General features: G+C 42.3%; 1 protein-coding gene across 3 annotated transcripts in view; it reads right to left on the bottom strand.

Annotated features, from left to right (window-relative positions):
* KCNK2 (potassium two pore domain channel subfamily K member 2) overlaps positions 1–24,051 on the bottom strand; it is a gene marked incomplete at both ends in the record, with an annotated part of 160,547 nt that extends 136,496 nt beyond the window's left edge. For 2 of the 3 annotated variants that reach the window (XM_082833359.1, XM_082833360.1), the window contains 2 exons: positions 15,532–15,842; positions 18,746–18,794. In XM_082833359.1, coding sequence (XP_082689485.1) covers positions 15,532–15,842; positions 18,746–18,794 — 360 coding nt within the window. Of the gene's footprint in view, positions 1–15,531; positions 15,843–18,745; positions 18,795–23,962 lie in introns of those variants that run through there. The other variant, XM_082833358.1, reaches the window with a different exon arrangement.
* Positions 24,052–24,493: the final 442 nt, after the last annotated feature.

The raw sequence follows: 24,493 nt of genomic DNA, 5'->3' as shown, positions 1-24,493 counted from the left end.
TAATATATTGTGAAGTGAGACAATTAGGATATAAAATAATCTGTATTATAAAGTACAGTTTTGAGAGAAAAAGAAACCATAGTCTCATACAGTGCCAGGTACATAATAGGTATTCAATAAATATTCACTTAACATGTAAACATTCATGGAATTTTCTTTCATTTACCAGATAAATTTTTTTTTAATTCTAAGTTGTCTCACTTCTCCTTCCTAGTTCATTTTGATTTATCATCCCCTAATTAAAAGGATTAATCCTTTAAAAAATCCATTTATAACTTTATCTGGCAATTTTGATGGCAAGAACCTTCAAAAGGACACTACTCACTTTAATTTTTCTCAAGATTCAGGATTTTAGGATTCTCCCTAATCCTAAAATTCTGAGATTTTTTTTTTCATTCATTCATCCAGCCAGCCAGCCAGCCAGCCAGCCATTCATTCATTCACCATAAGAGGCAGCAAGCAATGGATAGATGCAAAATATTGAGTCATCTATATGGGTAGACAGACTGTATACAGACTGCAGCTCCGGAGAACAGAAAACAAAATATCTGCACTACTTATTTCAACAAAATTAAAAATGTTAGAATGCAGCCCTGATCTTGTAAAGATGCTTATATTTATAAGAGAAAGAAAAAGGAGAAATTGGGAGGTGGGGGATAAAGTGTATGGAGCTAGAACTCACGGATCCAATAGTGTTCTTTTACTAACTGGTAGCAGGCTCTTAGAAAAATTACTGAACTGTTTATTTTCTTAGCTCTAAAATGACAGAGTTTGACTAGGCACTGTAGGTTCCAAGTTCCAAATTCAATTAGTGTATTCCTTAAAATGTTGTACGCAATTAATACAAAATACATTATGATAAAATCTTGCTGACACTTTTCAGAAATTCCCTGACTTTCAGATATAGTTACCACTTTTGCTTGCTCTTTGCATTTTCTTTGAGACTCAAAGACACATATCCCAGTTCAGTTTATATATGAGATTAACTTATTTTTTTCTTTTCCTCAAGAAAGGAATCTCATTAGGTCCCTAACAAGAAGGCTATCTGAAACAATTTAATCCTGCATAAGGAAAGGATCACAGAGGATAAAACACAGACACAAACACACAAACATACACACAAGTTCTCTATGGATCAAGAAATAAGGCTGTGAGGTACTGACTAAAGAGAATAAAGCAGGAAGTCTTGTCCTATCAAAAAATAGTTTTGCATCATTTTTGTATAATAGCACCATATAGCTGTCCATGAAAAATATGTCTCAGGAATGATATCATCATAAAATAAGATTATTTACAATTTTAATTAACCCAACTTATTTAAAACTAGCCTCATGTAATAGATCTTTCAGGCCTGCTCAAATCAAGAGCCAAATGTCATTATCTGATAAAACATCTTCCAGGAATGAACACTGCTATGAAGCTTTGGAACTTGTTAACCAGAGAGAAAAAAAAGGAAATCGTTATTTATCAACGAAAAACTAATTACACAGTTATTTACGGTAACATGTAAGCTGTAACATGCCTAGAAATACCACTATTGTGGAAGATTTTAAATAAAAAATAATTTTTAAAGGTAAAAAAATATACATCTTGTATCCTAAAATGGATACTAGAATATATTTTGATAAAATAAAAATAAAATAAAGGGCTTCTGCCACACAGAGCCCGTGCAAATCATCTAGCAATTATCTGTGCTCATTAAAATGATCTTCTTTTCAATGAATCTTAGACACATTAAGTTGAATATCTAGTATCAGCTTCAGAACACTCAGCCATCTCCCCTCTCCCTTATATCTTCCCCAAAAGTACACACATTTCCAGGATCATCGCCCTTGAGCACGTCTTCCTAAAGGGCTCCTAGCCTACTAGCCCAAACACTGTTTGTCCCCCCTTATTTAAAATTCTTCACAAAATCAACTTTCATTAAAATTTCTCCAACTAATCTTTCTAATCCCCCTAAGTCGCCAACTTATTTGCCTAGCACAATTATGATATAATTATGTTTGTTTCTTTCTAAGCTTTCTATTTGTCAATTTCCATTGCATGTAAAACCTAGACCACTAATGAAGACCTATGAGGCTTTGGCCTATTTCCCTCAACTCATGAATGATGGGCCAACCACACTGGTGTTTGCATAGGCCCTCGGACACACCAAGAATGCTCCCACCTTTGCATTTGCTGCCTACTCCTCCTCAAATGCTTCCTCCCAAGATCTCTACATGACTGACTCCCTCATTCAAACCTCATCCCAAGGTCACCAGCTCAGAGAAAACACAGCCCTTCTAGAGGAGCCCTGCTCCCATCATTCCATCTCACTGGGTCATTCTTTAGTCTTCAGAACATTTGTACTTCCTGAAATTATCTTGTTCAGCTACTTCTTCGTTTATTTTTTAGTCACTTCCCACTAGGATAGAAGCTTCATGAGAGCGGGACTCTGCCAGTATAGTTCTATGTTGATGACTCCCCTTGCTTAAAACTACACCTCTTGGGCTTCCCTGGTGGCGCAGTGGTTGAGAGTCCGCCTGCCGATGCAGGGGACACGAGTTTGTGCCCCGGTCTGGGAAGATCCCACATGCCGCGGAGCGGCTGGGCCCGTGAGCCACGGCCGCTGAGCCTGCGCATCCGGAGCCTGTGCTCCCGCAACGGGAGAGGCCACAACAGTGAGAGGCCCGCGTACCGCAAAAAAAAAACCCAAAACACTACACCTCTTAAAAAACATTACATGCAGAATGAATGAATGTGCATTTTAACTACCTCTTCCTTTAGATGAGTAAGTCTGACCTCAAGTCTGTCTAATATGCTACCTGAATGTGATAGATGAATGCAAAAATGCTTCTGAGTGAGGATGCAGAAAGAGAACTCAGGATGTCCAGTGTGTGTCCAAATGCCCAAAAAAGTTCAGATTCACAAAACTATGCTGCAAATCAATTTTGTTTTCCTGTACGAGTGATAAGTTACTTTGACTTATCAAAATGTAATTTTGTCTTATAAAATTCTATTTAATAAAAACTGGGAATAAATCATTTGATGATTTGTTCATGGACTAGGACAAGTGGAAAACAGCAGCAGCCTGCCTACCTCCTGAGAAGCAAGAGAAAAACAGGTGTTCAAAGAAACCCTCACTAACCCCTCCCTCATGCAACAGGAACTTCAGAACTGTACCCAGCAACATTTAAATTTCCTTACAGACTGGTAGGTAATTAACATTGTAAATTCTACTTTACCAGAAAAAAGCACAAGCACTAGCGCGAGCTTTAAAGTCAAAGCTAAGAAGACCTCTGCCATATTCACTAGCTTCTGCTTTGCTCAGCAAACGCCTGGGACCCCATCATCTGAGATGCTGCTATGTGAAAATATGCTGCCCACTGAAGCACATATTTGTATGCATCTCCGTGGCTATTTTAAGGAAAATAAGACCTTTCCTTTACTTCCCCTGCAAAATAAAAGATAAGAATCCTAAATCCATCTAATAAGGATGTTTCTCCTTTCTAGTCCATTTGGGCTTGCCTTACTTGGAAATCTGTTAGTGAATCCTGACCACACTATCACTCTGTTGGAAACACACAGCACCACAGACCCATGGGGTGGTGACTTGGGTTAACACAAAACCTCCCTAAGGACTCCCCTTCAAATATGGAGGAGAAGTGAGGTACCTCTGCTCTCGGGGTTAACACCAAAACGTCTAAATGGACACAAACCAGTGTCTCTTCACCCATCAATCTCAGAATCTGCTCCCCTGGTACCATTAGTTTCACTCTTGTGCCGATCGCACACGTGTCCAAGGAGAGTGGAGTTCATTTTATTGTACCTGTCACTTAAATCAAATGTTTTCAAATCACCCTCTATAGTATATGAATAACAGTGATAGGAAAGGAGAACTTTTCATTTGCCCAAAAGGAACATGTCCTGTTTTAGCAATTACGAGTTTCTGATGACTCCCCATACTCCTCTAAGTGAGCTTTAGCAAAATAAGAAGAGATGCATAACTGTAGAAAAGGGACTTTACAGCAGCCAAGAAACTATTTTGGGACCCTAAAAATGGAAAATTTAAGAATTAAAGATCTTTCTTTTTCCTGAAATATGCATCGCTGCAACCCATGTGGCCATGTAACAGTGTCTACTGAGATTCTTCTCCCTTTTCACAGTACTCACATTCATTGCTTTACTTATTTCTGAAAGCTCCCTTAAATGCTACATCACCAGAGAACGCATTTTACTTCTATAAGCCTCTGGTAAATTTTGATTCCTTAGGTACCCCTGAAAAAATACATACTTTTAACAGTCTGCAAATATTGGCACTTTCACTTAACATTACTATAAACGGAGGACTAATTACAGACGAATTGGAGCTCTCTCACTTATACGTAACAGTAAGTTCTAAATAAACTGGAGTTTTCTGAGAAAAACTAAAAGCAAAACAGAGTGAAAGCACATGAAGAATATTTCTGAACACATATGCAAGTTAACTAATCACAGGGTAAAAATAAAGCACTACTGCGTAGAGAAAGTATGCTTCGCCAATCCAAAAGCTATTATAAGGGAGCACGTAAGGACATAGAGAAAAATTAATTAGCAAAATGTAAGCAGTCATAAAAAGAAAAGTACGTACTAAAGACTGAGAAAAAACGTTCTTTGTAAAAATGGGTATGTTTGGTTACAGGTCTAAAAGAAAAGGTTTTAATAGTTTAAAAAATGTAGGTATAATAAACATATATTTGAAGGGATAAATGTAAATCTAAGTATCTGTTCTGCAGTTTTAATTTTACACTAAAAAGGGAAATATCAAAGTGTGGAAATACTACCATGATCTGTGAAATGCCTGATGTTCAGTTAAATTTTTAAAATCTCACATGCCTGGGTAAAGAGGCACACAAATGAGAACTGAGGCTCATCTTTGTCAAGTGAAAACTAATGGATTTGGGAGAAAATAACCCAGGCTACCCTCTTCAAAGAGTGTTTTCAGTAGCCTAGAAGAAGCCTCAAGTCACTGCAATTCTTTGCCTGAGGACATCATTCAACAACAACAACATACAAAACACTAGGCATCATCAGAGTGGTAATAGAAATAAAACGGGGTGGGGTGGGGGGGGGGAGGACAAGGAAAGAATTAAAACAGAAAGCCACTCTTGTGCTACATTATGATTCCTCCTCTTCTGGAATACTGCCCACAGCTCTAATTGACACTTCTCAAAATGTTAACTGAGCAGAAAGCAGTTCAAAAAAGGATAAGTAAAATAATCAAGAAGACACTGTAAGTGCTAAGGAAGAGATGAAAATACAAGACTACCGGAAAGGCAAAGACCCAAGACACACAATATCACGGATTACAAAAGCATACAGAGGTGAGGAAGAATGAATTCTACATGCGGTAAGGGATGAAGATAAAAAAGACAGTGTCCCTCTCCGTAGACGGGAATTTCATGACTTGGTTTGCTAAATTCGCTAAGCAAATGGCTTAAAACTTAAAGGATGTAATTTTATAAAAGAGCAAAGAAAAACTTTATTGAGTAGAATGTAAGACGCTTATCTCAAGAGGAGGTACAAGGTGAAATGTGGTTATATTCAAACAGTTTAGATAAATTAAGCTTATGAATATTAGATCCATGACAGATTTTTCATAATGTCATGAGGCACTGGGTAAAGTTGTCCTTTTTAAGGGAACTGAGGCACTGTTTTCATATGTTCCTTAGATAGTTAAGAGTAAGAAATACTAAGCTAGATGAACTACTATTCTTCATTCAGCCAAGATATTCAAATGTTCATAAAAATGAAAGGCAGGGAAATAGCTGAAAAAGTTAGAAAACATCATCTCATTCCCTTACTGAAAAGGATATTACCTAACCTATGTGAATACTTAATAAATAACGAAACAGGAGGATCCCAATAGCACGACTGAAAGGAACCATCATTTATTTCCTGAAATGAAAACATTTCAGGATGTAGCAGTTCTACTACTACAAGATCCACAAGTAGATGAGTACTTCTCCTCTTTTGCAATGCCACAGGTTCTATTCTTCTATACTCTTCAATACTCCATACTTGAACTCTTCAGTCAATACTTCGGTTTCCTCTATTCATCACTTATTAAGAGAATGAACCTTTTCGACCAAAGGACCATAAGGGGATCTAAATCCCCCACCACAAGGGATGTGGGGAGTGCTAGTACTCTGTGTCAGGTCCTCTATGTCAAAACCCTTCAGACAATAGCTAACATGAAGACTTGGAATATTCCTGAATCATACCCTACACAACGGTGAGCAAAAGATGGAGATGGCAAAATGGCATGCATCTGTGATCCCATGTGTGAACAATTCTGTACACACACGGGACATACGCATATGTGTGTGTATACACCAACACACACACACACCCCCTTCAGTCTATTCCATTTGTGTATAATGCCTAAAGAGAGGTCTTGGCTAACTCTGGAGGGAAGGATTTCAGATGTTACTTTCTTCTTGATACCTTCTGGTATCACCTGGATTTTGTACAAGATACTATTAATACTTTGTGAATGTCAGAAACCAAGAAAGGAGTAAAAGTGCTATAATCCTATAGATAGAATGTTAACTTGGTGTGTTCTTATAACTACTTCCCTCTGCTCTTCCTCTTTCCACTCCTGTCCACCTCTTCCATTCAGGTAAGAATCCTCCAGCTTTAAATCACCTTCCCTGACCTCACCTGCTCAGGCTTCAGCATGACTAATGCCCAACCACACACGTTTCTGCATAATATTTTAGTTGCTCACTGTGGCCTTATAACTGTTCTTTCATTCTCCACAAGTATATATTTTGCCTTCACATTTACAGACCTGCTGCATCTTCTGCTGCTGATCTTTGCTTCTACGGCATGGATGCACGAGCAACTTAAAATGAAGCAAGTGTACCCTAGGTGCACAAGTCAGAAATCTGATTTAGTTTGTGGGGTTAGATTAAAGGGGATCCCAGGGAGAAAATACAACAAAATAATGTCACTCCTAAAAAGGCCTTTTGGAACAATGGAAACGAGCTATAGAGTCACCTGGATGACAGCTCTGCAACTCTAATGCTCGTTGCGCCACTTTCAGCATCTCAAGCCAAAAAAGGCTGAGTGACCTGGGGTTAAACATTCTGTGCCTCAGTCCCCTTATCTACAAAAGGAGGATCATGAAGAAGAAACTCTCTGTTTCCTGACCAAACAAAATAGAATACACATATAAGTACTTTTTAAAGAGATATAGCCTTGAACTAAATATTTATTGGGTATTTACTATCCCTAGACATTGTGGTACACACATTCCTGTGTAAGTATCTAAGCAAAAGGCCCTGGAGATGGAGTCACAAGGAAGAATCTAATCAAGGTACCATTTTGTCTCTTTCTGAACTGCAAGGCACCTAATCTGTCTGTGCCTCAGTTTCCTCACTTTGCAAATGTGAATTAATATATACATGTCAGGGGATGTGTGAATTAAATAATATACCTTAACATGCAAAACGGTATTCAAATATATGATAAAATGAAAATATGGAATGTACAACTCTAAGAATTTTAGAGCCACCATCATAATTGCTATGGACAGATCTATAATAGTCAAACTTCACTCTAATACTATCTGACTGAGCTTTACATTTAAGTCATATTTTAAGTTTAGACCAAAGAAATTGTCAGCCAAAAAATATTTTTAAATGTATTACAATGTATATGCAGAATAATTTTGCTCACTCTGTAATAACCATTCCAGCTATCAAATAGTGTCCTAGCCATTATTTTAAAATAATATTCCTTTTTAATCATATCAGTTTGGGTGATATTTTATTGATATATAATATTCATATAGCATTTTACTATTTTTTTTACCAATATTAACTAGTTAAGTTTCATATATCCTTTGGAGACAAAATCATTTTCTGACAACTACTTTTATGTTTTATAATAAAAATCTAAGTATCATTAGAAAACAGTGAATGAAACTATCTCAATTGTTACTGGATGTACTTACACATAGAAAAAGTGTTTCCCTTTTCATTCTTTCACTCTGAAAGTCAAGACAGCATGAAAATAGGGGCTGGGATGGGAGGCAAACATAAGTTATCCTACTAAGAAAGTAGCACGTGGGAGAGTCCCAGGAAAACTGGAAACTGACAAGGTTTTCTTTAAGACTTCTGTATCTCCCTTGATACCTAACTCCCTCTTCTAACTATGAAAACAGCACTCTTGAGAAATCCTCACCCTTGAAGCCCAGTCCTTTAAGTGACTCCTAGATAATCTGCTAAAATAATCCAAGCTACTGGAAGTTTACACATTACACCATCTAAAAATGCTTTTTCCAGAGATTAACCCAAAGGACGTAAAGTATTTTATGGGATGTTTAAATATTTTTCAGGCAATTTTTTTGTTAGAATCGGGTTCCTAAAGTCTAAATTCATCCAAAATATTGAACAGGAAAAGTAAAATTACTGATAAGAAAAGACAGCCCTTTTAGATGCTTTCTGGACAACATGATTTTGTGTCCATAAATAAAATGATCAAAGATGAACATACGCTTTCCAAAAGTGAAGCCAAATATTTAATATACCTCGATGCTTGTACAAACTAGAGTAACAGCCACCAAACCATTGTATACAGAATCAGATAGTATCACTCACCACCATATACAATCAGTTCTAAGCATGCTTTTCATATGCTAAACCATCCCGTTTGCCATTAAGAGAGCCATAATCCAAAACATAATTGGGCTCCTCTATTCAAACACTTTCAGTGGCTCCCATGCCTAGAGACATACTTTTTAAATGTTTCTTTTAAAGGGTTCCTACAGGCAAAGAAAAAAGAAACCTTAAGAGGTCTGGGGGCATAGAGTGATACAGCTTGCTAAAACAAGAGGAACATCCTTGACATCTTAGGTTGTAAATCAGTCATTCACGCAGACTTTGGATCTGTTCCTCAGCAACCTCTACATGTTGAAGTGCTCCTGGGGTCATACTAGAATCTCTGCTCATCTCAACCTGCACTCATTCTCCAGGTGATTTCATCCAACGTCTTGACTTTAAATGCTTTCTGTATAATGATGACTTCCAAAAGTATATCTTGGGCTTCCCTGGTGGCGCAGTGGTTGGGAGTCTGCCTGCCAATGCAGGGGACACGGGTTCGAGCCCTGGTCTGGGAAGATCCCACATGCCGCAGAGCGACTGGGCCCGTGCGCCACAACCACTGAGCCTGCGCATCTGGAGCCTGTGCTCCACAACGAGAGAGGCTGCGACAGTGAGGACCGCGCATCGCGATGAAGAGTGGCCCCCGCTCGCCACAACTAGGGAAAGCCCCTCGCACAGAAGCGAAGACACAACACAGCCATAAATAAATAATTTTTTAAAATTTCAAAAAAAAGCAAAACAAAAGTATATCTTTAGCCTGACCCCTCCTCCCCCAAAGACCAAACTCACATTTCCAGCATCCTACTCAACTTCTACCCTTGGATGTCCTCACAGGCATCTCAAATTTAACTTGACTGTGCTGGCCTGGAACTGGCCTGAGCCATTGGGCTAAAGTACCCACACAACACTGTCCCTTAGTAAAGGCATGAGACGCTCTGATCAAGAGTATTGTTTTATAACCATGACCTGAGGGGCTTCAGGGAGGTTAGCACCAGCTTGTCAGCGTTATTCACGGATAACATTGCGATGGATGATTTGCACCTGGTCTCAGAGAGCCTCCTGGAAAGCTCTGCCACTGAGGCTGGTTATACAGCAAGAAAACGCCTGTGTGACCAGCGGGGGATCAGAAACTCCAGCCAAGACGCCATTTTGGTCTCCCCGGCCCGCAATGTTCTGTGCACACACTGGTGGTTCTTGGTCCAAGAGAGCAGTATGGCCTGGCATGGCCTGACAGAGGGAGGACAAGTCCAGCTGGCTCCTGGCGCCGCCAGACCCCATGCTGCGATGACCCTTGCCCGTGGTGCAGATCCTTATTTGGGTGCTGTTGTTGTACTGCACCATGTTCCTACGTTATACTATAGATCTGTAAGCACTGCTACGTGGGGTCCTGTGAATCTTCTTCAATAATCGAAGCCCGTCTAATGGACACGATTAGTGCCCCAAACTAAGCTCCTGACATCACCCCCAATCCAGGTCCCCCTGCACTCCTCATCTCAGAAAAATGGGAACTGTATTCTTTCAGTTTCTTAGGACAAAAATGTTGGGGTTATCTTTGACTCCTCACCTTTGTCCTGCCCATCCCGTCCGTCAGTAAGTCTCATTGGCTCTCCTTCCAAGATATATCCAGAATCTGACCATATCTCACAACTTTCTCTACAACAACCTTACTTCAAGCTCCCCTTATCCATCACCAGGATTATTACAACAGCATCATAACTGCTCCCTCTGTTTCTGCCCGCGGCCTCCTGCAGTCTGTTCTGAACTCAGCAGCCAGAATGATCCTGGTGAAACAGAAGCCAGCATAGAACACTCATCTGCTCTAAAAAGCCAAACTCCTGATTCTCACTTACAAGGCCCTATAGGACTTGGCCCACATTACCTGCCTGACATCATCTTCTACCACGCCCTCCCAGCATCCTTGCTGTTCCTCTGCAGGCCAGGAATGCTCTCATCTTTGGGACATGCTGGGCCCTCTGCTGAGTGTTATTCCCCAGACTGCCCCTTGGCTAATTCCCTCACACCCTTCATTTAAAAGTCACCTTATCAGTGACCTTATCTAAAATTAACCACCAAGACCATCCAACGTTTCCCACCCCTCTTCACTACTTTATATTTTTCTCCTGAGACTTATCACTAACATACCATCTTCCCCCAGTAAAATGCAAGCTCGCCAAGGGCAAGAATTTTCAAGTGTTTTATCCTCTACTGTATTTCAGTGCCTGCGACAACGCACGGGGAATTCAACAAGAATTCAATAAATATATATGAATGAATACATGCTTATAGAATTAGTATAAAACAATGTTTTTCTTTTTTTTTTTTTTTTAAAGTCTAGTTCATTGGCATTCTAGGAAGGCATGTAGCTCCAAGTATCCCCTGGTATACAACCAATGCCCTCAACGGCGCATCTATTTCAGCTGCAGGGGAATGGGCCTAGGGTAAAGCCCACCTCCTTCCCGTGGAATAAGAGACCTTGCTCTACTCTGTTAGACTCGCTCATGCCGCTGCCCCTCACACCCAGACAATTCAGTTACGCCATGCCCTCTGCCTAGAACATCTACTGATTCCAATTTTTCCTCCAGAGAGCACTGATTCCACACTTAAAATCCAGTTTCCCTTTCACCTCCTCTTCTGTGTCTTCCCAACTCTCACTGGGTGGTTAATTTCTTCCTCAGTAGCCCAGCTCCAATCTGCAAGTAGTTCTATTATAACTAAGTTTATAGCAGTCTCCTCCATTGACTCTGAAGGAGAGAGCACCTTAAGAGAAGCCATGTTTTCCCCCATCAATTTACTTGGCTCAATACCCAGCACAAAGGTCAACACACTGGAAGTGCTCAATAAATGTCACTGAATGAAGCAGTAAGAACAAAATTGAGAAGAGGGAACAGTGCAGAGAATATAATCCCCTCAACTGGAAGACTCCAAAGATCTAGACCTGAGGCCACCACATGACCTTGTGAAATGTGTCAGTTTCTTCACCCAAAAAGTGGATAGAATACCTTCCCCACCTACCTCACAGGGGCGTAGAGCTCAAGCGATAAAACAAAAGTCAAATCTCCCATAAGATGTTTTTATTATCAATGTATAGATCATAGATTTTTGCCCCATTTTTTAATCTCAGAATTGACTCAGCAAACATGGAAATAACTAGATTAAAACCAGGTATATCTAATATAACCATGCCTCTACTGGTTTATGACATTCAAACAGGATAAAAGCAGGAAGTGTTGTCCAGAAAGAATATTAAAATCCATATTATATACTCTCCATATATATGGAGAGAGAGATATGTTATATAATGTAAATCACGATGTACAGAGGACTATAATTTGATATTTATTACACTCTAATATACGGAATATTAGGGAACTTGAAAGCAAACTTTAATGTTTATTAAATTTTTTTAGAGGCAGTAAATATAGGAACTCAAATCATAAGCTCTGGAGTCTGTCCATTTAGCTTTGAATAACAGTGCACTCTACCTTTTAGAAAATTAGCTCTTGGAAAATTAGCTCCCTCTAACTCAGTTTCCACCTAAGTTAAATATAGATAATAAGGCACATACCTCATAGGGTTAAGAGAATTAAAGGAGCTAATACATGGAAAGGGTTAACATAGTGCCTCGCACATAGTAAGCGCTCATTAAAATTTGGCTATTGTTAATGGTATTCATGACTCTTGAAACTTAAAAATGTTTCCATATATTTTTCTGTACTGGCATCACACTAACAAATGTAACGGAAGTTGAAAAGTCAAAGTTTTCAAAATATTTCATCCCAGAAAAGTTCTCTTTGTCTTGATATCTCTGCCACCACCTCAATCTTGCCTTAGAGGGTCTTTGTCAAAAACAGCACTTAGGGACTTCCCTGGCGGTCCAGTGGTTAAGACTCCATGCTCCCAAAGCAGGGGGCCCGGGTTCAATCCCTGGTCAGGGAACTAGATCCCGTGTGCTGCAACTAAGAGCCCACATGCCGCAACAAAGATCCCGCGTGCCGCAACTAAGACGGGTACAACCAAATAAATATTTAAAAAAAACAAACAGCACTTAGATGGAACACACACGATGGGACTCGATAGCAGAAAAGGAAGTTGCTCTCATGTGCCTTAACGCTCCATTTCCCAATCTCCACCCCCCACCCCTCCCACCCTGCCCCCAAGCCTAGGATACCCTGTGATACAACCACAGCATGGAATGAGGTTACCATCACCCACCCAGAGGTGTAATTAATAACTGGAGGCCAGATTAGGTTAACTGTACCTGACGTTGGCCTTACTGCCTGACTAGCCACTTCCTCCTCTTTGCCCACTATTCACAAAAGGAATCCAGAATTCCTTCTCCACCAGCATGAGGGCTGAACTTCTAACTTCTCCAACTGTTTTCCCCTCAGCACTGAAAGCCCTGGAAGAGTGGAGACTCCTAGGAATAAAGCCAGACCAACATTCTGAAGACCTGAACTCTCATCCTAAAGATACTATCTGGGGTAAATCATTCGGTTTCTTAGCCTCCTAATCCTTAATGCTGCGATATTTCTGCCTAATATACCCGCTCATGAGGTTTTAAGGGAGGATTAAAAGGGAAAATAAACACGGGAAAAACACTTGGCAGTTTATGAGAACTATACAAATGAAATGTAATTCTAATATATGATTCCTGGCTCATTTGCTCTCCTCCCTATTTAGACACTGACTTTGATCCCTGGAGCCATGCCATTATAAAGATTTCTTTTACAAGAAGAAATTATGTTCAAAGAGAAAAAAATAATTTATTAAAACCATAGGGTTATAAAGGTGAGTGATATGACAATAAATAACAGGCAAACCTCTGCGTTTAAAAACACCCAATAAGCACCAAAATCCTTAAGATTTTTTAAGAAGCAAAGATACTCAATCGGCAATGAATATTAATAAAGCTAAAATGGACTGCCTGTGTAGAGCAAAAAGAAAAATAATTAGGTCATATATTGAGCTCCGTTTGTTCATTCCAAAAACAATGTAGCATTTTTTTTCCTGCCCAAGACAAACAACCTCGCTTGAGAAGGTAAGTATGCAATTACCTGAATCAGATGCTTCCACCCAATTAAGAGATAAGCAGGGAAGGAAAAATAACAACAACAGCAAATAAACCTAACACATCTTGAGCACCTAAATGCCTTCCACGGATTATCTCTTTACTCCTTACAGCAACCTTACTTGACAGGTATTCTTCCCTCATTCTAGCTAGACCCAAAGCTTAGAGAGGAAAATTACTTGTTCAAGATGACACCTCTAGGAAAGCACTCAAATGGAATTTAAAACGCCCTGTCGAATCCCACAGGTTAGGCTTTACCACGACTCCATGCTCCCTCCACCAAAATAACAGAGAGCTCTTCTTCTAAAACCCAAGGGAAGTGGGGATTCTTTAAAGACTTTTAGTACCTCTAAGGATGATGGGCACAAAGCAAGAGTGAAGTGGAAGTGATCTCATGCAGGAACAGACAGTGGGGTGGCTGGACTGATGATATTAGTTGGCAGGTTCACTGTCAGTACTGAAAATGGCACCATCACCTACAGACAGTAGGGAATTCAGTATCTAATTATCTGAAGAACCTGTCCAAAATTTAAGTCAAATAGGTGAGATGCAGAAGTGTCTGAATGTGGTAGGAGCTAAATGAGGATCAGAGACTACTAGCTTTGATAGCTTTCAATGAGACTTGAACTAGAACTTGCGTGTGTATTCTAAAAATAGAGAGGGCTATGGAGGACAGAGGTAGCATTTGGGGATCCATGGCAAGAGGGAATAAAAGAGGAGAGGTCGTAGCACAAGAAACTGGATAAAAATCAATAATAATTTCTTCCCGCAATCGACTATTCCAACTCACTCAAATGATGTAAAACCAAACATAAGACGAGGAAGAAACTGCTCAGTTGATGGCTCACAGATTGTTTTCAATCCCATTTGACATAAATCTGGTAAGAAAAATAGGCTCTACAGGAAAATGAATATATGTACAATTAAAATGTTTCCACCAGTCAGATCTCTCCTTGAAAGAAAATTCTAGGGCTTTCTTCTTGACGAAGATTCTTGGTTGGACCAATGATTTGTTTTAAACAAAAGAAATCTACAACAAAAATATAGCCATCTCCAAGGAGCCTAACTGAAATTTTTAAATCATTCTGGGATTAAATTTATTTTTAATGTTTTTCCATAAGGGTACTGTTCTGCTATTAGAGAGAACAGTATTATTAAATTAAAACTAAATTAGTTTTTATTCAAAAACTCCATTTTTCTGTGTTACTAGTAAATTGCTTTTAGCTGGGGTTTAGAGAAGCAATGATTAATCACTTCTCCCCAGACACCTAAAAAAGGCAGTTATCAGAGTTATGCTTTGGCTAGATTAAAGAAGTGAGCTATGGCTTCTTAGCCATGAGATGTATCCACCACAAACTCATCTTTTCTATCTTATAATAGCCATTGCCATGACTACTGCACTTTTCCGCCTTATATTTTCCCCTCATTTGCCACAGCAAAGTTTCTCAGTCGGCAGTGGTCCTCTAACCCTGAGGGCCTCCAGCAAGGTAACCCTGTGTTAACAGAACTGTCCACTGGCAGTTCTAAGACAAGGCAAAGGAAAAGAAAGAAGGGTGACAACAGGACAGAAACAGAGAAACACAAGAGCAGAAGAGGATGAGAAGCAGCAGGGAGTGGGAGAAATAAAGAAGAAGAAAAGATGGCAGAAATAAGAAAAGAGGGAGGGAGTGCAATAAAGAGAAAAAGAAACTGTGGCCAAGAGGTCTACACTAAGGAGAAAAGTGGGAGAGGACCCCACAGGCACATAGGAGGGCCTAGTACTAAGTTATCGCCTCTTATTCTTACTTGTCTTTGCCCACAGAGGAAACGGAATAACAACTCCTGGGTGCCAGTTACCTGGATGAGTTCGTCCAGCTCAGTCGAATTGACACAGGAGTGCTGGGAAATGAACGTCTGCTTCTGGATCACAATGGTGGTCCTCTGGGAAATCTCGTGAGGCTGCTCCAACGCTTTGAACACTGTGGCTCCGATGATCAGATAGAGGACGACCACCAGGAAGATCGTGGAGACCGTCTTCCATTTCATAACATTAATGGTCGTGTCAGTCTCCACCCGGGAAGCAAGCACGGTGGGTTTCGTGGAGAACGAGAGCCTCGGTTTAGAGTTCTGAGCGGCAGTTTTAGGATCCAGCAAGTCAGGGGCCGCCACTGCCAACAACAGAGAATGGAGGTTAGGTTGAAGGAGGTTAGAGGGGGATGGCTCGGCTTCTTTCAGGGGTCAGCAAAGGTGGACTGAACTTGCTCTCCTGGTGGAAGCTCCAGAGCCCAAACCAGAAGTATATAAGGGTTCAAGGAAAAGGGGCTGGGTCTTAGCTCTCTGCTGCTATTGGGGTTTCCGATGGGAGGAAAAATACAGGAAGCGGACTAAGAACCTTTAAAAAAAAAAAAAGAATGCCTGAGGGCTTCCTAATTAATTTCAAAATTTATATCTGTCCAACGTGCTAGTCAACACATTTACAGAACTCCTAACTAAGAGTTGATGGTACTAAGCTAGATATTTGAGGGCTCACAAAGAAGGCTAATGGATTATTCCTGTTCTCAAGAACCTAACACTCTATACCACAAGCCATCAGTGTAAAGAACGTTATCTATTTTTATTTAAAAATTCATTATAATAAAGGAATTGTATTGTAAGTGAATTTGCGATCCAAACGTTGTTGCTCGAAGTAGAACGTTAGTAATTATCTGGTAAAACATGATGGCAAATAAACCACTCAGTAGCTCAATCATTTCTTTTTGCTGTCCTCCAAAGTGGGCTCATGATTAATCACTGTCTGTATTTTGCTATTCAATCTCGGACATCTTTAAAAAAAACAGAAGTATTGCTACCCATTCTGGCACACAATCATAGGTGCAGCCGAGATGACAAGTTCCTTCCATTTCAACAGTGAACATTATCAAGAAAAACAATTAAAAACATTGTCTCACACCTCAGACCCCACATGCTCTGTACAGAGCTAATTGCTCCATTAGAGTAGATTTATGTATTCTCTTACAAATTCCCATATATTCTGAGGTGATTCTAAATCCATTTATTATCCATCTCAGCTGTTCAAAAATATCATTAATGGATTTCCTTTAGAAAATTCAAGAGATACTAGACTTCCACTCGCTAAGGGGAAAATAAGCCATGTACTACAGAATTGGAAAGGCAACACTGAACCAAAAGGGGTGACAGAATGGCTGAAAGATGGGAGATTTAAAAAAACTCAACCATAATAATCAATTTAACATACATAATTGTTAGAGATATAAGTAAAATTACTTTAGTGTATATAATACAGGTTTAATAAAATGATAACCTAATCTAAAAGACACTTTTAAGTAAGTATATAAGAAATAATCTATGAAATTGCACCCAAATACCCTACAGGAACCTGAAATTACTCGAAAATAAGAAGTGTGGATTTTCACAGGGCTACATACCTTGCCCTCTTGACTACCACTGTGAGTTAAATGTAGGACTACCACAGCTGGAGTTCATAAAATAAATCATCTGTTGCCCATCGGAAAGAAGCTTTGCAAGCAGAGCTACGTGAAGCACCAGACCTAAGTAAGCAGTGTTGTATAATGATGACAGATAACAGAGGGCTCTTCAATCAGCAAAACTCTGAATGGTTCTGACTTTGAGGAGAAGTCGGAGCTCTGATGACTTAACTGTACCCCTGTCTCCAAGCGGAGATTCCACGTACCTACAGCTCATTTCAGCAATTTCCAATGGTTCAACCTGCTATAACAAGTATGTACACATTTTCCTCCTGATACAGTCAGCTGCTCCAAATAAAGCCACAAACTAGCAGACGCCTTTCACACGTGATATTCATAAAGGCAACTTCACCCAAAATTAGCACTGGATACATGTTTAATGTTTTAATTTTTTGAAACATTTTAACAGAAATGTTGATAACAGCTAAAATCACTGTCATCTGCTGTCTAGCCACTCCACCCCACCTGCAAGCTGCTTAGTGAGTCTCAGTGAAAAATAAAGGTCATAATCTAAAATTAAGCCATCTTTGGAATAAAAATAACAGAAAATCACATAGAAGCTCCATATTATTTCTCTGAAGGAAGCTTTCCAAGCGTTCTCTGTGCTCTCATATTTCTGATCTTTCACATCACTGGTTTGTGGTCTGCGGAACTGGAAAACACCACTGTTTACCTTGATGCTCCCAAATCCTACTCCTAGACTGCAGTGCTAAACTAAGGTATTATTGATATAACATGCTTTGGGGGAAAGGGGACAGGTTTTTTTTTTTTAAGATTGTGGTTGTATGTTATTAAGTTAATACATTCCCTGATGGATTTTAATTCTTTTAAGCTATTGCCTTATTTTTTAATTAGCAGAAATATATATAATACATATTTGGCGGACAGAATGGGCAGAAACTAGTGAAATACCAAAATAAAAAACAACAGCCTTTCCCCTCGGTCTAATATGGGGAACCCTCTGGGTTTCCATCTCCCCGTCGTTTGATGTATGATCATGAAGAGAAGCTCCTTAGAACAAGGAATCAAAGATTCACCCCTTCCACACACTCTCCCGGCACCATCACTACCTCCCTTCTCTGCCCCCAGCACCTCACAGAGTCCTCTTAATCCTGGTCTCCCATCCTCACCCAGGTATGTCTTCTTTGCTCCCGGCCACAACTGACGACTCAATACCAGGAGAAATGAGCTTTTTTCAGCACCACTGCCTATACCACCACGCAACGGGCAACAAGTGTGACCAGGGTCACCATGCGTCCTGCCCGTCGGCTACTCCCAAGAGCTGACCCTCCTCCTCCTTCGGAAACTCCCCCAAGTGTCCCAAACCCATACCCAAGGCAGATGCAAAACCCCCAGGCACCAGCGGGAGAGTGGGGAGAAGCAGCCAGGAGAGGATCCGGGGATAGATTTGCCTCCAACCCCAGATTATGACCCAACACCTTGGACGGGAAACGAAGGTGGAAAACGTCCGCTTGCTGCCGGCGGGGCTTTTGCAGCCCTCCCCGGACTGGTTGGGGCTGAAAGCCCGCGGCGGGAGGTGGGGAAGAGGGTACCTGGGGTCTCACCTTCTCCTGCTCTATGGCCGGGTCTCTCCCGCGAGGCGCTGGGAAGCATGAGGCATGCAGCATTCACAATGTTTTGGGGGTTTTTTGTTTTTGTTTTTGTTTTTTGGGTTTGTTTTTTTTTTAAAAAGACGGACTTGAAGCTTTTACAAACACGCCATTGTACTCACTTCTTATTCAGAGACGGGCTGCGCGCTCCGAGCTGCATGGGCAGGCATTTTCCCCGGCTTTGTTTTACAAGGTGGGGAGAGCGGGGCTGGACGCGGGAGGGAGGGTGGGGGGAGCGTGAGAAGAAACGGAATCGCGGGAAGGAGGGGACACCGGCGGGCCGGGCAGAGGGCGAGGGCGAGGCCGAGGCCAAGTTGGGCTGGGGCGCCGCCGCCCCCGCGCGCGCCTGCGGCCGGGCCCGGGTCACCAGGAGAGCGCCGGCCACCCGGGTCCCGCGCCGGCCAGCAGCCGCCGCCGCCGCCGCGCTCTCCGCCCCGGGCTCCGCGCTGGCCGGGCCCCTGCGCTGCGCGGCGCGGGGGTGGTGGGTGCAGCCCGAGCCGCAGTGCACCCCGGCGTCTTTGTGCGCGAGCCTCGCTCAGCCCCTCTTCGCATGTCTTTGTGCGTCTCCCAGGCAGAGCCCTCCGTGCCCCGGGGGTGGAGGTGGGGTGGAGGTGGCACGGTCTCAGCGCGCCCGGCGTCCTCCAGCCCGCAGCTCGGCCGCCCCCCGCCGCTCTCCCTTCCAGGCTCGCTCCTCTCGCCCCTCGCTAGTTCCTTTCCCTCCTTTCGGAACTCCCTCCCCTTCGCACCCCTCCCACACCCCACCCCGTCTCACCGCCTGGGCTCTCCTCGCCGCACCTCCTGCGAGCCCAACCCTCGCCTGCGTCTCCCTCGCCTCTTCCAAACTACCCCTCAAGCCGCCTCCCCACCTGGGGGCATAGCCATTGGATTCACCTGCAGTCTCTCCTTTCGGCCCCTTCCACTAACCCTGCCCCCTCCCTAGATCCTCACTCACTTTATCGGGCACAATTGGCTCCAGCCCATCTCCTTCCAAGTCGGGTCGCGGGGGTATGGGACCGAGCTTTGGGGAGCGGGTTCCTGGACCCCAGCACGTGGGCATCCTGCCCTCCCTCCGACCGCCCCCCCCCCCCGCCCCAGGGTTGTACAGAGACGTACACCTGAAACCCTTGCAGTGGAGGCGGTAATGAGGATGCTGATTTCTTCCAGTCTGCGCTTGGATAAGGGTTATCAAGTCACCACCAACCACCACCCCATCTCCAAGGGTGCTCGACCTAGGCAGCTAGCTCTGATGGGCAGAGTGTTGCACGAATGGGGAAAGCACCGGCAGCCAGGGTGAAGACATTTAGGGAGGCAAAGGGAACGGAAGAAAAATCTATTCGGTCCCAGGGCGAGACCCCTTTTGCTGGGAAGAGAGGTTGCGAATGTGGTCGGTAAAGCAGCGGGGTGCGAGACCTCAGACCTCAGTCTGAACTCGGCGCTCCCCGCACACCTCCGCATCAGGATCCCAGCTTGGCAGGTACCAGACTCCGCCCAGACTAGCAGACGGCCGCGTGGGGACAGCTGAACTCCTGGCGACCCCGGTGCGGGAACCGAACCCGCAGAGGAAGGGGAGAAAGCGCACAGAGAACGGGCTGCAGCTGTAATGAGCGAGTCTTCTCACCGCACACATGATATAGTGGAACTTCAGCTGGTTTGTAAACTCTTTTCTTCCTTCCCACTTTCGCAGCGGAATCCCCTGCTGACCTCCACCCTCCCACCTCTACCGCTGTGTGAGTTTATCTTCCAGAACTGCTGCTCGGTCAGACTGGAGTATTTCCCCACTTACCAGGAGAATTTCGTAGCGAAAGCTATAGACGTGAAGGAGGTAAGGTAGAACAGAAAGACTGTCGATTGTAAAAAGAACGTTGTAAACCTTTCGCGAGGCTGTGGCCGTCTACGATTTGAAATGCCAAATTACTTTCTAAATTCCAGAATAGGTTCAGCCTGGCTGTCTCCTTCTTTCTCCTATTAAAAATGTCCTCCTTATTAGGAATTCCTTCCTGCTGGAATTGAAACATGTTTTTCTCGACTTCTGCTCTCAATAATAGTATAATCGGATGTCCTTTCTCAAATGTGAATGCTGACTTAAAACCCTTTCAGACTCTCTGGGTCACAGGTAATATGCTTCCTGACCTGGCTTCTCTTTTTCATTCCTGGTCCTCCTGGCTACTGTCATCTTCCCTCACACACCTTCCGCAGTCCTCTCCCCAACTTTACATGACTAAGACACTGCATCAGTAGGGTTCTCCAGAGAAACAGAACAGATAAGATGTATTCGTGTGTATATAAATTTTATTTTAAGGAATTGACTCACACAACCACGGGGGCTGTAGAGTCCATCTGAAATCCCCAGGGTAGTTCTGGAAAATCCGGCAAGAGTTAATGCTTCAGTCTTGAATTTCTTTTCCAGGGAAACCGCAGTGTTTGTTCGTAAGACCTTCAACTGATTATATGTGCCCTACCCACATCATCAAGGGTGATCTTTCCTTAAAGTCCGACTGTAGATGTTAACCACATCTACAAAATACCTCCACAGCAACACCTAGGTCAGTGTCTGATTAGATTATTGGGTGCTATAGCCTAGCCAAGTTGACACATCAAACTAACCATCACAGGTATTACCTTCCAGATCCCCCAGCAGTTAAAGTTTCTCGTAAACCCTAGTCAGGTGTTTCACTATTTGCTTCCCAGGACACTATTTGCTTCTATTTTTGCACTTGTCACATTGTGTTGTGCTTCTTTAAACTAGACTGTAAGCTCAGTTAGGGCATAAACCATGTCTTTCTGTTCCCCATAGTATCCACAGTAACCAGTGACTAGCGCTAAATACATGTTTGATAAACATCTGAATGAAAGTGAGATGGCAGACATCATTTATCTGGCCTCCTTCTAGATATTTGGAACTAGGTATCTTACATTTATAGGAAATGAGATAAATCCACCACTTACAGAATCATTTTCTACCCGATCACAGGCTTTTTGTTCTCTGAGTACAATGATCCCAAACACTTTGAGTATTCTCTTTTTTTTGCACTTTTCCCCTTTTGCTCGGTGATTCTCTTTTGTTCCATCTGGGTCTTTTGCAAATTTAGCCACACCTTGCTAAGCACTGGTCCTCTGTCCAACTGGCTAATACTTACTGAAGTGTGGGATTAACTCATAGTTTAAATATGCCTGTGTGGTGCATCCCTTCCTCATGGGATGTAAGACTCACCACCAATCCCAAATGCTGATTTGCCATTTTCCCTCCTTTTCTCTATCAAGTCATGTGCGGCAGTGGTCCTCCATGTTCCCCTTGCATTATTCTCACATTAGGCACACATATATGTAGAGGGCTGAGAGCAGGGGGCCACGGATTTACTTTACAGGGACATTAAAATAAGATTTGAAAAAGAAACAAACAAAATTCCAAACTGTAGCATTAGCAGGAATCATTCCAACAAGCTAGCCTCAACCTCACAAATTATTCAAAAGAACCAAGAAACTAGTCCCCACACTGACTCTAGCCCTGCTTTCTACTGCAGCCGCTCACAGCCCCCTCAATTTAAAGACCCCTACCCCTTTAAGAGCCACCTTGCACTTACTCACTGTGTTTCAAGTAAGAGGGAAAAAAGGGGATAGACTAGTTTGTGTATTGTTGCAACTGGAGAAACGAGGAAATGGGATGGTTTATCCTGTTTAATTTTATGTCTGCATTTCTCATACATATAAATCCCACCAAACTGTCATAGAAAAACTAGATGGACTCTATTTCTTTCATGCTGCCAGACCCAGGCTACTCAACACCCATTAACTTTATTTTAATGGACAGGAAAACCTGAAATATGTAATAAAGAGATTTAGCGCCCCCAAATTCTATACTCCCCTCCTTCCAGTGCTTCCAGAGTTGCTGTTATGCTCCAACCAGCAGCAAGAAATCTACAGGACTTCACTTTCATGTTCAGTTTCTTTGTTGACCTTGGCCTACTCCTAGTTAAAACAAAAAGTCAACAAAAAAAGAGCATGCCACTGTCTTTTCCATAATTCCATTCACACCTAGAATTTTGGAGTTAAGGTGACTTCTGTGGGTATCCTAACTCTGCCATTTGTGAACAATGTTGAGTTTGAGGGAGTCCCTTTGTCTCCCTGACCATCAGTTTCGTCATCTGCAAAACAGGGATACTACACTGAACCCACAAGAGATTGTTGTAAGAATTAAACACATATGTGTTTAACGTTGTAGGTCCTCAAAAGAATTTCATTCTCTCTTGTGCTTGACCTAACCCAACGAACCAGGGGGCTCCCGGCCTAACGAGACCACCAACAAATTCCAACTCTATAATAAATCTTGGCATCTATTTAATCTTCTGGATAACACAATTGCACAGGTCTAAGATGAGGAAGAATGAATCACTTTTGTCAAATATCTATTGAGTGCCTACCCAGTACCAAACAGGAGCTCTGTGGATATAGCAAGGTTGCTGCCTTCATTAAGCTTATGGTCTAGAGAGGGAAGGTGCTAAACAAACCTAAAATTAAAATTCTAATCAATGCAATAAGTAGAAGGTACAGATTACAAGAGTATATAATGTCGGAGGGTCCGGCAGGCCTGTCAAAAGAAGTGACATTACAGTTGAGCCCTGAAGATGAGCGTGGGTGGAGAGGAAGAGGCATCATGTAAGGAAAGAGCTTCCTCGGGAGAAGGAAGAACGTGTGGCAGGAAGAAGCTTGGAGAATTTGGGGAGCTCAGAGAGTGAGGAGTGGTGATAGACAGTGATCAAGCTAGAAAGGCAGGCAGAGACCAGGTCATAAGGCCTTGGATTTTAGTTAATGGGACTTTGATGAATTTTCAGCAGAGCACTAACTTCATCAGATGACATTTAAAAGAAATCACTCTGGTTGCTACATGGAGAACAGAAAGATGGTGAACACAAATGAAAGCATGTTTAGATGCTATTGCTTTAGTCCAGGTGAGAGATTCATGGTGACTTGTATGGGAGTGGAAGAGAGGATATGAGAGGGGGCAGCAGTAGACCATCAGGCCTCTGTGATCCACCGGGTATGGGGAGTGAATGCTGAGGGAGACGGTGGGCATCTTCCAAGAGGTTCTAGTTCATGTAAATTTAGAGAAGACAACAGCATAGGCAGTACTTCAGTGAAATGCCTGCCTGATGTGGTCCCTCCAGGGACACTTACCTTCCCCCGTTATGGCTGTTACGGTTCTTGTGGGACTCATCCCTGATTGTCGGTGTCATGTGTGTCCTGGGTCTCAGCCAACACAGTCATGATTCCTCAGCCTTTCAATTGGTTCAAGCACGGGGCTGTGACCCACTCAGCCAACGGAACTTACGCCAGGGTTTCTGAGGAAAGAGACTTTCATGCTACATCAATGATCTTGAACCTGAAAGTCTTGGAGACTATTATGACAGTAAGAGAAGAGAAGCTACCTGAGAATGGAGCCAGTACAGAGCAAATAGAACCAAAATGACCAGTTCTTTGTGACTACATTTTATCAATCACCTGTATCAAACTACACCATAAGCCATACAAATTTTCTTTTTGTATAAGCCAAATTTGTCTTGAGATTTCTGATACTAGAAAGTCCTAATCAAAACATTACAAAGCAAGGAACTAGAGAAAGTGAGAAATGATTTACCTATATGGGGTCTCTAGGTTGACCTCCAATGATTCCTGCCACCTGGTATTCATGCCCTGTGTCATGAAACC

The sequence above is a fragment of the Leucopleurus acutus genome (assembly GCF_964270905.1).
Source record: "Leucopleurus acutus genome assembly, chromosome: 2".
NCBI lineage: Eukaryota > Metazoa > Chordata > Mammalia > Artiodactyla > Delphinidae > Leucopleurus > Leucopleurus acutus.
Note: the sequence above shows the minus strand (reverse complement) of the source record. Positions and strands in the feature narration are given on the sequence as shown.